Genomic DNA, 14372 nt, shown 5'->3' on the forward strand with positions numbered 1-14372 from the left:
GACTCGGTATTGAATTACTGGCCGCCTCGCGGGGCTCAGAAGGCCGGGGATGCGCACCGACTACGAGGCGACGGCGCCTCCCCTCCACCGGCCGAATTCTGCGCCTTGCCGGCGGCGCTGGAACTCAACCCTCCCGCGCCGCTCATTTCCGGGAACGGTGGCGCGCAGGCCCCGCCCCTGCTAAGGCCCCGCCCATCGTGACGTCACCTCCCCGCGCCGCCGCCGGAAGTGATCTCGCGGACGGGGACGGAGTGGGGGCGCAGTGCGGCGGGACGCGCGGGCCCGAGCGATGCCCGGGCTGCTGCCTCTGGCCCGCCGAGTCGCCCTGGCCGCCGTGCGCTGCGGCCGCGGCTGCTGCGGGCTCGGGATGTTCTACGCCGTGCGCAGGGGCCGCAGGACCGGCGTCTTCCCGACCTGGTGAGCGGGCGGCCGGGCCTTCCTGGGGCCTGTGCTGCCGATGAGTGCCCGGGAGGCGCGCGGCACAGGCAGTGCCGGCCGGCGTCGCCGGCAGGGCCCCTGCACCGACGGAGCAGGAGCTCGGGCGCTCCCCGGTGATTAGCGGAGGGGTCTTTGCGGAGGGCCGGGTCGCGGTCGTGGCGGGCGCACTCACCTGGTCAGGGCGTGCCCAGGGCAGGTGAGTGGCCGAAGCCGGACTGGAGCCCGGGTGCTGTGACTGCGGGGCAGGACCCTCCCACGCGGGTACCGAGTTTTGTCGTCTGTGTGCACATGTGGGCTCCCCGTGCCCGGCAGCCACAGTACTGAGAAAAGCACCTCAGATGCTGTCATAAGGTAATTAGCAGACCTTTTTATTTCAGAGACCCCCAAATTTTTGTACTTTCAGAGTTTGAGAGAAGCCAGTGGACCGCTGTACCGTCTGGCTGGCAGATTGCGGGACAGGGGGTGTAGAATCTGACATGTCAGGGGAAACTAGAAGCTGTAAGGTGTACCTTGCCCCAAGGAACTGCCAGCCCATCCCTTTTCACACTATTTCCCACTTAAGCAAGAATCTTCTTTAAAAAGAAGACAGGCTAGACAGGGAGGAAGGTAAGAAATGACATGCCCGCCTTTTCCAGGAATGAATGCAAAGCACAGGTGGACCGGTTTCCTGCTGCCAGGTTTAAAAAGTTTGCTACAGAAGATGAAGCCTGGGCCTTTGTCAGAAACTCTGTGAGCCCGGATGGCTCAGAAGGTACTCACTTTTCATCAGTGTGATGTTTTATCCCCTCAGAGCCTTGCAGAGCCAGACATCTTTGCATCTGTACACAGGAGACTGCAATCCTTTCTTCCTTTTTTTTTTTTTTTTTTTTTTTTTTTTTGTTGAACAGATTAAAGAGTAGTCCTTGTGCCAGTAGCCAGCACTCTCATCTTGGGTGCATTCAGTGTACTCACTAGGCCATAATTCCTCTTTTTGTGGTATCAGGTAATTGAACACAGGGGTTCTTAACCACTGAGACACCTCCCCAGGGGATGTGAAGCAGGGGCTTGCTAAGTTGCTGAGATTGGCTTTGAACTTGTGATCCTCCTGCCTAAGCCTCCCCAGTTGCTGGGACTACAGGTGTTCACCACCATGCCTGGCATAATTCCTTTTTGAAGTATTTGTGCTGTTACTGGACTTAATAGGCTATGGTTTTAAAGGAAAGAGTGTGATTTCCCTCCACAGCATGTGTGTATGTGGTGTTTTTATTTGGAACAGAGTCTCACAATTTGAATTTCTTTCAGTTTCATGTGTTACAGAAAGTATTAGAAGTTTAAGGCCTTATATAAGGGAAATCACATTTGCAACTCTGATACATAGGACTCAGATAAGCAAAGTGACTCTGATTTAGAGCACAGGATTTAAAAAGTATATTTGGAACTGGGATGTAACTTAATGTTCATGTGAAGCACTTACTGACTACACCCAAAACCCTGGTTTAGTCCCCAGCAACACACATATTTGTGTGTGCATGTGTGGTGGTGTGTGTGTGTATGAGCCTACCTTGAGGAAGTAAGTTTTCATATACAGACTTTATGGAGATTAAGAGAGAGCAGAGCCTAATGTGCTCATAAGCTCTTTTTCCCCCCCTTTTTTTGTAGTTGTAGATGGACATCATGCATTTTATTCGTTTGTTTTTTATGTGGGCCTGAGGATCAAACCCAGTGCCTCACACACTAGGCAAGCACTCTGCACTGTGAACAGCCCCAGCCTGGGTCTTATGCGCTTGACTCATTTCAGGCTCACTGATGTGCTCGAGTGCTGAACCCTTTGGGATGTGGTGACAATTCTGGACAAGACAGGATTCAGGGAGAGGCAGGTCATGCTCAGAACTGACGTTTTCAAAGGGCAGGGGACCCTTTGTGCGTCTGCTCCTCCTTCCTTTCCGCAGCTCTTCAAGGAGCTTCCCATGTGCTAGTCACTCAGTCGAGAGATCAGTTTGAGAAAGGAGGCAAGTTTGAAAGTATGGCACTTGTCTGTCTGGTTGTGTTTTTCATTGCTTTTTCATAGTTTTCGTGAACCAATTAGCAATTTATTCACATCTCAATTCTTCCAAGTACATATATTCCCGTGTTAAAGTCTCTAAATCTCAAGGCAGGCTGGTTCCTGATGTCTATGAATCTGCTTTCTTAAACGTTTACAGAGACCTCACAGTCAGTGGCTTAGGTTTATAAATTGAGATTTAGCACCTTTAATGTTTAAGAACTGTACATAAGAAAAAGCATTAGACCCTTTTCCAGTTTCTCTTATCCTCATTTTGGAATTTTTGATCAATTTCTAGTTTTATGGTTTATATAAGCTGATTTACTTAAAGAAAAACAGTTTTGTGAAGTAAAAATTACCTGACAACTGTGGTTTTCCGTCTTTCAAAGACTTGCCTGTTCTTTAAAAACTTTCAGTTCAACCTAGCTGTCTGTTGTAAATAAACCCATATGTGTATCAATATTCAGATTCTACAGGAGTGCCCTTTGACCTGTGCATTTGCATTTACTTCTGCAGAATACCTTTGAGGTAGATCAAGAGGCACACAGGAGGTGGGTGGAAATGCCAGCACTCTGTGCCGCCTTGCCTTGCTCAGGCTTCCCAGGCTGGTGGAGGCCTGGCAGGAAGCTACTCCAGGCTGGAGGTGTGGTCTCACAGCTCTCTAGCAGGCATTCAGTGGGTGTCAGTGCCCTGTCTCTCCATCCCAGGAGGGAGAGTTTACAGCTAAAAGTTAATTCTGTGGTTTGGGTTTAGGTTTCAGTTGTGGAGATTTTAGTTAATTAGTTGTTCCTTCTGTACCAGTTCCCACCCCATAAAATGATACTGTGGGAAAGCTGCCTCAGATCAGCATTTTACAGAAACATAGAGGTCAGTATCAGTTTCCTGTGTTCTCAGTCAATGAAAGTAGAGCTGTACTTGAAACACTAGTTGGTGAGTCTTTTCTCATCCATCTTGTGCTTCAGCACTGTGATGGTAAAGGGCAAGTGAGATCCTGGCTAGCCAGGTAACCCTGAGGTGATGTTTGAGATTCCTTTTGGCTTTAACCCTGGCCAAACCTGAAGAGAAACTATAAGAGTAGTTGGCTAGTTCCCTTTCCTGATGTGTCCCATTACCTGCTTATATAGCTCAACCTGTGCCCCCTTAGCCTCCCTAGAGGTTTTCAATGTGGAGTTCATATAATTGCAATTTTGGGGCAGCAGTGGGCTAAGCCATGGACAACACTGATCTTAAGTACAAATTTAGGTCCTTGTTTTTCTTGGCTAAGAACCCATCAGATTTTCACACTGTGGTCCCTAACTGGTATATCTATTACCTCCATCAAAACCAAGGTTCTCCACAGAAGCCCTGCTGTTGTCTTCACATTGCTCCTAACAAGCTCACCTTGGAAGAAATGAGAATTATTTCACAGGACATCAGAATCTGAAATGGGCAGGCATCGTGGTGCATGAATGCAATTCCAGCAGCTCAAGAGGCTAAGGCAGGAGGATTGGGAGTTCAAAGCCAGCCTCTGCAACTTAGCAAGTCCCTAAGAACTCCGCAAGACCCTGTCTCTTAATAAAATATAAAAAAGGACCTGGGATGTGGCTCTGAGTTTAAGTGCCCCTGGGTTCAATCCCCAGTACCAAAAAAGAAAAAAAAAAATTCTGAGATGGCGTGTTCCAAGTCATTCTCTCTTTGTAGGGCTATATTCAAAGGGTGTTTGAGTTTGACTTAGTGATAGTAAATAACTTGCCAGAATTCTCATGTTTGTTTGTTTGTTTGTTTAATTTTTTTTAGGTGTAGATGGACATAATACCTTTATTTTATTTATTTATTTTTTGTGTGGTGCTGAGGATCGAACCCAGTGTCTCACCTGTGCCATGCAAGCACTCCACCACTGAACCACAGCCCCAACCTCTAGAATTCTTGATTCTTAAGCAGTTCATTTTATGTTCATTGTTTCTGGCTCATTGTCTCTGACTCTTGTTTTCCAGGACAAAAAAATACTCGTGTGCAGGAGTCACAGGTGAAAGTTGGCAAGCGGCTCAGAGAGCCCTTAGAGGAAGATGAAGACGAGAGCTCAGAGCCAAGTGCAAAGTATGTGCGAAAGGACACCGAGCCAGCCCCTGCCGTCGCCAAGGACACGTTTTCTTATATGGGTTTGTATTTTAGTTAGCTTTTCACCATGGCGACCAAAAGGCCTGACAGGAGCAACGCAGAGGAGGAGACGTTTATTTTGGCTCATGGTTTCAGAGGTCTCAGTCCACAGACAGCCGACTCCATTGCCCTGGGCCTGAGATGAGGCAGGACGTCAGGGCGGAAGGGCATGGTGGAGGAAAGCTGTCAGGACACACAGCAAGGAAGCAGAGCGCATTCTGCCTACCAGGGACAGACAAAGCCCAGAGGCACTCCTCCCTGCCTCTGGAGCAGTCCACTGATGGGGTCACAAGTCTCTGATCATTCCACCTGTGAACCTTCTTGCATTGTCTCACACATGAGCTTTTGGGGAACACCCCATAACTAAAATACAACGATCATGAAACTATAAAAACTTTGCTCACTAAATGGGAGAAATCTGAACTGATGTTGTTCCTCATTCCTTTCTGTACAGGATATTTAGAATTCTCTAAGGTCACCATTTCACAATTGATGGGGTCATGCAGAATTAGTAAACTTTTAGATGTTCTTAGGAAAACCATTGTGTACACTACAAACGACAAACCTTGTGTTTCGGGAAACCAGTAGCCCTGTGCAGAGTGCTTTTGCTCCCTCTGCAGAGGCTTCAGCTTCTTCAGATTAGGGAGCCTCAGGGAGCGAGCGGCCTTTCGCCCTCAGTCACACCAGGCTCTGGCCTTGTGTTCAGGCTTGACTGTGCCTTGTCCCTGAAGCAAGGTGGTTGTGAACTGCTCCTCTGCCTTTAACTCCAGGACCCATTGTCTACTTAGTGACTTCAAGTGTCCGCATCTTCTTGTCTTTAATATGGGTGAACAGAAGGTAGGAACACCCAGCGTCTTTATAACTCATTAAATTTCTAGATTCTAACTTTCCCAGGAAGAAGCCATTTTATAGTTTGATTCAAGAGAAACCAATAGAAAATGTTTTGTCAATCTATATTTGTAGATCAGTTTTATAGTTATTTAGAATAATAGTCAAAAAGGTGCCCTTGATTTTGTTATTTACCAACTGGAATCAAAACCGTTGTTTGTGGCAGAATGGGGAGAGGAGCTACCCCAGCATGCACCGTTGCTTGAGCATGCTAGCTCACAGCCCGGTGTGTGATGGGTGTCTCTGATTGGAGGCAGCTGTGGTCCTGTTGATGGAGCTGAGATCAGCTGAACGGAGGTCTCCCAGCCTCTGTTCTGATGGCGCCACAGTTCCTGTGCTTCTGTGGTGTCCTCCTGCTATGCCTCTGCGGTGCCCGCTCCACCATCTTCTGGACAAGGGCCTGTGTGGCCTTGCTGGGAGTGTGCTGCTGGCCACCGGGGCCCGAGGGTGGCCTATGTCAGTCTTTTTCCTCCTTGTCTCCTGCCTTGCTCTGTGAATCAAACCCTCTGCCTGGATGAAAAGACGCAGTCAGGAGCCACATTTCACTATTGCAAATGTACCGTGAAACAAGAGACTAGTGTTTGTCAGAGGACTTGGCCTTCTGGCAGGCAGGGTCACCCTGGTGCTGAGGCCCCGCTCCCTTAGAAGGGTGGCTTTCTGAAGTGAAGGTGGCCCTGGTATAGAGAAGGATAGTGGCCCCTTCAGGGTAGGATGTGAGCAGCAGGTCTTTGAGGGTGGGTTCTAGCCTGCACAGTGACCATCTTGCCCTTTCACTTGCCTGGCGGATGGGACCAGCGTGAAGTGGCAGATGCCCCACAGAAGGAATTCATGTTCCCTACACAGAAGACGGCAGCCTTTGAAATGTGCTCTTCAGCTGCTGACCCAGCCTGGTAGACGTTTGAGATTGATCCAGTGCTGCTTCTGCCCCTGCAGGAGACGCCGTCGTCGTCTACACGGATGGCTGCTGTTCCAGGAACGGGCGGAGGAGGGCACGAGCCGGAATGGGCGTCTACTGGGGGCCGGGCCACCCTCTGTGAGTGAGCAGCACTGAGTGCAAAGATGAGGCAGAGCTGGGTGCTGACTGGTTGTGTGGAAAACCTGCCAGATAAACAGCTTTGGCAGCGGCTGGTAGAAGAGCAGAGGTTTGATTTGTATGGATCCTGAACAGCTCTGTTCTGCAGACCGGCAAATGCGGAACCTTGGCCTTGCCGTCCCAACCGTGACGCTCAGGTGTCTCTGTCACACTCGTGAGCTTTGACAACAGAGGGCCTCCTCCTGGGAGAGGGCCTCTCGGCTGCTCAGGGGCAGGTAGCTGGGCTTGGAACCCGCGTACCACTACACCCTCTGAAGATGTGTGACCCAGGGGTGACCTTGCATGTCAAAAGGATCACGTCAAAGTGAGGTGAAATGCGATTGTTCAGATGTGCCTTGCCTGTGGATGTGAAAGAACTTGAAACTATGCCCTGAGGTTGAGAGGAAAGAGGGGTCTGACCCCTATGTAGCCCCCATGTACAGTTCTCACCTTGTTTTCCGGTGTTTACAAGTACCCACAGGAGCTGTTTGTTAGGTAGCCAAAGGAGGGGGCACACACCTGTAATTCCAGCAACTCGGGAGGCTGAGGCAGGAGGATAGCAAGTTCAAGGCCAATTTTAGCAACTGAGTGAGACCCTGTCTCAAAGTGAAAAATAATAAGGGCTGAGAATGTAACTCAGAGGAAAATGCCCCTCGGTTTGATCCCCAGTACCGTAAGCGGGGGGGGAGGGGGGGGGCTGTTCGTTAGGTATTTTTAATCATGGTACCACTTTACATTTCTTTTGAGCTCTACAGTGTACAAAATTCTTTCACTTTAACCATTTGCTTTAGCTCCACACCCTGGTGGTGGAGGGCGGGAGCTGGTGTGGCACCAGGGTCTGGGGACTTAGTGCTGGCCCTAGAACCCATGCTAATGCCTTTCAGTTGAGAAATTACACCTAGTCCTTGACTTTTGGTCCAGTGTTCTTCCTATGTATATTATGGTGTCTTTCAACAAAATGTTAGTATTGTTGATTGGATTTTTTTGGGGGGGTTTGATTTTTAAAGGCTGTGTTTGTATATAAAGCTTTTATATTTAAAAAAAAAATGTACACTAGCTCATTATTCATTGAAAGGAACACTTGAGAATCAGCTTTGTAATTTTATTTTATTTTTTATGCTGTTTTGAAACAGAAATATAGGCATTAGACTTCCTGGACGACAGACGAACCAAAGAGCAGAAATCCATGTAAGTTATCAGATAAGTGTGAGTCTGTCATTCCTTCGTATTGACCTTGAGCACAAAACATATGTGAGTTACTTGATACACGTGAGTCTGTCATCTCTTAACAAGACTAATCATACTACTTGTTACTATTATTATCCATGTTGATAAGATATTCACAGTCCAGAAGAAACTTTGGGTTAGTAGCAATTCTGGAGAAACACTCTAAAATCTTATTTCAAGTTAGCGTCGACAGAATTTTATGTCTAGCACTGTTTCACGTGAAGGATATAATCAAAGCACATAAATAGAAGGAATGTTCCAAGTTCGAGTCACTTGAAACACCAGCTGGGTTGACAGTTTTTGCAGAGCATGACTGTGGGCTTGTGTTTTCAAGGCAGCGTGCAAAGCCATTGAACAAGCTAAGGCTCAGAACATCAGTAAGTTGGTTCTGTACACGGACAGCATGTTCACTATAAATGGTAAGCCCTCACATTTCATTTCTCCTGGTGACTTTCCAGTCACTCTGAAGGGAAGTAGGCATTTCTTTACCTGGTAGGAAGTGTTACAACAGGACACAGGTAGTAACAGGGATGGCATTTGGTGGGTCACATACGAGGAAATGAAGCAGTTTTTTGAAGCGCCAGCTCTGTGGTCATGAAGTGGACGTGGCTCTGCTATCCTGGTAGTTGGAGTCTAGATGTGTGTAAGTCACCTAGGATCAAGGTGTGCTGGTGCTCTTGGGCAGTGCACGTGGGGAGCTCTGGAGAAGGGACATCCTAAGCTGGGAGCGGCAGGTGTGTGCAGTCAGAGCAACGGGGGGAGATGGGTGTTTCCGGCATGTGCTACAAGCTGAAGCAGCTGGGGCCCCCTGAGGGGGTGAGGAGTCCAGGCTGGTGGCTCAGAACACGAGAGGCAGGATAGGCAGGCGGTGCAGGTGAAGGATCCGGCAAGCGTGCCTTCCCCTAGGGATCACGAACTGGGTCCAAGGCTGGAAGAAGAACGGGTGGAAGACGAGTACAGGGAAGGAGGTGACCAACAAGGAGGACTTTGTGCAGCTGGAGGAGCTCGCCCGCGGCATGGACATCCAGTGGGTGAGTGCCTCTTCAGATGCTCCCTGTGGCTCTTGTGACCGCGTGGTCCCCATGGGCTGGAGAGCAGTGGTTACATAGGGATTGAGGGGTGCAGGGTACCAGTTCCCGGGAGGTTCACATCGTGACGTATTCTGAGTGCGTTTGACTCTCTTGGTCGTTGCAGTCAACAGTGTTACTGGGTGTGGGAGGGCTTGCTGAGGCCCTAGGAACATGGCTTTCCCAAAGGAAAGTGTTTTTCTTACAGTTTTATTTTTCTTTTGTTTTTTTGGTGGGGAGGTGAACCCATGGATTGAACCCAATTCACTTTACCACTGAGCTATATCCCCAGCTCTTTTTTTTATTTTGAGATAGGGTCTCACTAAGCTGCTAAGGCTGGCCTTGAACTTGCCATACTCTTGCCTCAGCCTTCCTAGTCCCTGGGATTACAGACATGTAATAGATGATTTTTATCAAGTTTTTTTTTCCACACAGTGCAGAGCAAGCTAAACTTGGAACCACTGTGTCAGTTCTACCTGCTCTGCCTCATAGAACCATTGATAACAGTTTGTAACTGACACGTAAATTTGCTTCAGCAGTGAAAATGCGGACAATGCTTAAATAAGTGGTCCATTCTTCTCAACAGCATTCAAAGGGTAAAGTGTGTGTGCACACGCATATGCGTGCGTGTGTAAACATCCATTGGTCCATCTACTCAGTTTGCCTAGCTTGCCATGTCCCATTGCTGAGAAAAAAGCACCATTAATGGTAAAATCAGATTTGTAGAAAAATGAAATGGAGCTTTAGTCAACGTGTCATGTGAATTCATCAGGAATTTATGTTGGGCAGGAGGCACTAAGTGAGCTTGGTCTGCTCTGAAAGCTTATGTCTCTTAGCAGTGAAGTGCAGTCATGCTGCTTGTTTAAAAATAAGGACAAATCAAAGGGAATGCCTTTATTTTAACAGATGCATGTTCCTGGTCATTCGGGGTTTGTGGGCAATGAAGAGGCCGACAGGCTGGCGAGAGAAGGGGCCCAGCAGGCTGAAGACTGAGCAGTCGCCTGGGTACTAGGAGAAGGCAAGCAATGGCTCTTGCTGCTTTCATTCCCTTGCATGGGCAGCAAGACTTCACCGCGTGGACGGCTGTAGTGGACAAAGCTGAGCCAGGAAGGCACTGTGTGTCTTACAAACATCCTGTCAAAAGTGCTCAAGTTGTCAGGAGGTGGACATCTTTGAGATTTGATGATTCTGAGATTGCCCTGTGCTTCCTGGGCTTGGTGTATTTTCATTTGTTTTATTGCAGTCTGGCCCAAAGTGCTTTGGGTTGGATTTTTATAAGGAATCAATAAACATTGGTTAAAAGATGCAGACAAGAAGTCAAGAAGAATCCTTGAAGAGTTCATTGACCATCTGATTTTCAAGATGGAGCCTCCTGCCCTTGTAGCCATGCTGGGCACGCAGCTCACCAGGAGATCCTCAAGTGCCTGATGCTTGTGTGTAGACAGCCTGCACACAGGAGACCTTGGCTGTGAAGACTGGCCACAGCTTTCTCAAGTGTGTGTGCCGGGTTGGGGATCAAGCCCAGGGCCTCACTCGTGCTCAACAGTTACAACTTGGTGTGGGGTGGTGGGTGCTGGGGATTGAACCCAGTGGTGCTCTACACTGAGCTGCACCCCCAGCCCTTTTTATTTTTTCAGTTTGGGAGGTCTTGGTAAGTTGCTGAAGTTGGCCTTAAACTTGTGATCCTCTCCCCTCAGCCTGCTGAATGGCTGGGATTACAGGGGTGTGTCACCACGTCTGGTTCAGTTACAGTTCTTAAAGACCAAGATGCATATTATATCTGTAAAAAGTTTCTTTGGATTTTGTTCTTAAAAATACTGTGCAAGTTTCAAACAAATGTTTGACATGATCATTTATTTTTGAGTGCTTTTTTCCATAAAATAAAAGTGTATAGAAAATGACACAGAACAAATGAACAACTTACGAAATTACTACTGTAAAGCGAAAGTTCTTGCATCGACCACCAGTATGGATAGTACTTTGCTGGACACTGCAGAGGGCTCCCCAGGGCCCTCCTCCTCGCCTCTCTTCACAGGTAACTCTAACTTTTGTGGAAATGACTTCCTGGCATTTCTCAATGGCAGTTTAACCCTGCCAACTTTCTCCTCTTTTTAACTTGCTATTTCTTAGGGCTCATAATTTGTAGTCCCCCCTGCATCCCACTGTTCTTCCTACCTATCCTGTTGGACCTGGGCCATCCGTCCTGTTGTTGTTGCAGTCTGGAGTTTACTGATTCTGACCAGTGAAGTGGGGAGCAGGCTAGGGTGTTGCCTCCTCATCCCCAAGTACAGAGCTCCATTCTGTGAACCCAAACACCTATGGGATAAGTCTGTTTCAGGAACAGTAACTTACCAGCGGGCAAGCAAAGGCCTTCTTACCTATACACATGACCATAAAAGAAAAAAACTGCATATAAATTAAAAACTTCAGAACAGGAAGGTTTTGAAAGTAACAAGCAAAAGCAAACTAGAGAAAGAGCTTGTAACTCATCACAAAGCACTAATATCCCTAATGTGTAGAGCTGTTTGAGGAAACATCTGGTCCATCAGAGGATTGATTCAGTCAGAAAAAAGTACACGCCGGCCCCTTCAATGGCAGTGTGTCCAGCTTCACTCCAGAGTGTACAAATGAGCAGCAGTTTCTCCATCGACAGGTTCCATTAGTCCTTCAGGCTGCTGGGAAATAGGACGCACCTGTTGATGCTGAAGGCAGGTGGTATAGCCCTGGACACCAGTGGGGCCCGCCTGCCAGGATGATGAGCCCACTCCCCTGACCCGCCAGCCCCACTCTACAGATTGATACTGCAACACCTATGCAGGCAGAGACAAGTCATGGGGCTGGGCGGGAGTTCAGAGTGCTTGCCGGCACACGTGAGGCCCTGGGTTCAACCCCAGCACTGCAAAACAAACACGGTTTGTATCGTTGCAGACCAGGAAGTGGACCTGGAACCTGACAAGCTGCTGTGGAATAGCAAACTTGAAGGCAGTGACAGCCCTTTAGGGCTGGTGTGGATGCCCCTGGGAACCAGCGAGATGGGAAGCATCACGGTACCTTGAGTGGGGAGCACAAGGCAGTGGGGGCCGCAGGCACATCTTTGCTGTTTAACCTCTGATCCATGTGGTGCTTCCCTTCAGACGTGCTAGATGGGAACAGTTACAAGGTGTGTTGTGCGGAGGGCCCGTCGGGGGCGCGTGTGCTCACCGTAGGACCCCCGTTGCAGACACCCAGGTGCAGTTGGTGCCTGCTTGCTCAGGGCTGTCTTGCTCAGTGGCCGCTGTCCCTGCGCGACAGGCCCGTGGGTGCTGCCCCCGGGGTCCCCCCGGGGCACTGTGTGGTCATCACGTTTCCCTTTGCCACCGTCGTCTTGCTGTGGTTCTGGGGGTTGAGCCACTACGTTACATCCACAGCCCTTTGTATTTTTCACTTCGAGATGGTCTCACTAAAATCGCCCAGGCTGACCCAGAACCTGGAGCCCTGCCTCAGACTCCCAGGTCCCTGGGATAACAGGTGTGCCGCCACGTCCAGCGTGCCCTACCTGATTTACCTGTGAACTGAGTGGGTCCCCACAGACTCACAATGAAGCCCGCGCTCCAGCATGGCTCTTGGAGATGGGACCTAAGGAAGGAAGGTTGAACGAGGTCACGGGCACGGGGCCCTGGTCCCAGGGGTTTAGTGTCTGTGAAGAGGAGACGCCAGGGACCCCCCGGGGAATGGCGGTGGGGCTGAGAGCCAGGGCTCCTGCTCCTGCCCTGCGTGGGGGCAGGATGGGCCCGACCACCAGCCCAGTGCACGTCACTTCCATACCACTGTGAATTAGAGCCATCCCCAGCTGGGGACCAGGGCGGGGACTGGAGAGAAAATCACCAGGGTAACGAAGGCTGGAGGGGATTCCTGCTGCAGGCAGGCAGGCTGGTGCACAGGTACAAGGGCGAGGGGTTTTCCTGACCTTGTTACCAGGGAAAGATGATGAAACCCACCAAGGGGTGTAGCTCAGGGGTAGAGCATTTGCCTAGCATGCTCAAGACCCTGGGTTCAGGTCCAGCACTGCAAAATAAATAAATAAAGCTTCTCGCTTTGTTTGCTCCTTGTTGACTTAAAAATGACTGATTTTGGAGTCACACAGTGGGGTCGTGAGAGTCTCCCACTTGCTCTGCTGCAGCTCGCCCCTCTGACTTGTGGGTATGATGGTAACTGTCGTTGCTCTGCAGGGACCTGAGGCCGCTTTGCACGTGGGCCTGCAGACGTCCCCTGGGTGCGCCCTGGGTGAGCAGGCCTGGTGTGTCTTCCTGTTGGACTGCCTTGCTGCCTCGACCTTGGGCGTGCTGACCCATCAGAGAAATGCGGGTGCAGAGCCCGGATCCAGGTGCCCGGCCTGGACTCGCCTGGCCTCTCCCCACCCCCCGAGGCTAAAGAGACTACCATCCGCTAACTGGAAACGCCAACCATGAAGGAGAGGAGAGGTGGCCCTGGGTCCCAGGGAGGTCGCCCAATCTCAGAAGAGACGGGAACGTCTTCTGCCCCTTCATTACCTGCCCCTTGCCCTTGCTGGGCCTGCCCTGTGTCTGCTGCCCCTCTGCCGCCTGGACTGGAGAAGCTGTGGGCAGAGCCCCCGTCTGTTCTCTGCCACTGAATGAGGCCTGCCTGTTAGTCGGGTCTGGATTTGCCCCAAGGTCTCCTGCTGGAGGCTGGGTCCCCAGTGCAGCCAGGTGCAGGGTGGGGCTTCTGCGAAGCTATTGGATCCTGAGGGCCCTGGCCTGCCAGGGGTTCATCCATGGAGGAGTTGACTTGGTGACCTCGGTGGGAGGCATGGGAACTTAGGAGGCGGGGCCCAGTCGAGGGGCACAGGTCTCCAGGAGTGTGCCCTGGGGAGGTACCTCTGTTGCCAGCCCCTCCTGCACTCTCCAGACTGTGTGGCCCAAGGTTGGGCCAGAGAGGAGGCTCGGAGGCTCTGACTCGGGTGAGGTCAGGAAGAGGGGCTTGTCAGGGGAGAGAATGAGCCCAGGTCAGCCCTGCTGCTCTTCTACCCTGCAGACCAGGGGCTGTGCAGGTGAGGGGGGGAGAGAGAGAGAAAGAGAGAGAGGAGAGAGAGAGAGAGAGAAGGGAGAGGGTCAGTCAGTGAGCAAGCAGGGTGAGTGAAGCAGCCTCCCTTGCTAGGTGACGTGTGTTCTGAAAGGAATGCTCGAATGTGTTCGAGTCCTTTTTATTTTTTTTAATTTTTAAAAATATTTTATTTGGAAGCATTATACAAACTGAATATTTATGATCTTTCCTTGCACTTGGTACTCTTGTATAATTATATAATATAAAGAAAACATAATGACTATTTTCACCACAGCTCATAAAAGATGTCTCCAAAATTCCTCACACTTACCCGGTGCGCCACAAAGACACAATCATTCTCTGTACGCAACAGGAAGTCTGAGAATACCTATGCACAGCTAGACAGTATTTAATATGGAATTATCCAGAATATATGCAGTACGTTTAATGAGGTTCAAGAAAGACCTTCATCCAAAAATAATGG

The 14372-nt window shown here is 49.8% G+C and overlaps 1 protein-coding gene across 1 annotated transcript; it reads left to right on the top strand.

Moving 5' to 3' along the window:
• Positions 1-254: 254 nt before the first annotated feature.
• RNASEH1 (ribonuclease H1) lies at positions 255-12801 on the top strand. Its single transcript, XM_079109835.1, has 8 exons — positions 255-417; positions 1074-1189; positions 4432-4596; positions 6416-6515; positions 7688-7742; positions 8116-8200; positions 8688-8812; positions 9755-12801. Exons 1-8 carry the CDS (start codon positions 290-292, stop codon positions 9839-9841), a joined length of 861 nt encoding a protein of 286 aa, XP_078965961.1. The 5' UTR covers positions 255-289; the 3' UTR covers positions 9842-12801.
• The last annotated feature ends 1571 nt before the right edge of the window (positions 12802-14372 follow it).

This window comes from Sciurus vulgaris (assembly GCF_902686455.1).
Source record: "Sciurus vulgaris genome assembly, chromosome: 14".
Classification (NCBI taxonomy): Eukaryota; Metazoa; Chordata; class Mammalia; order Rodentia; family Sciuridae; genus Sciurus; species Sciurus vulgaris.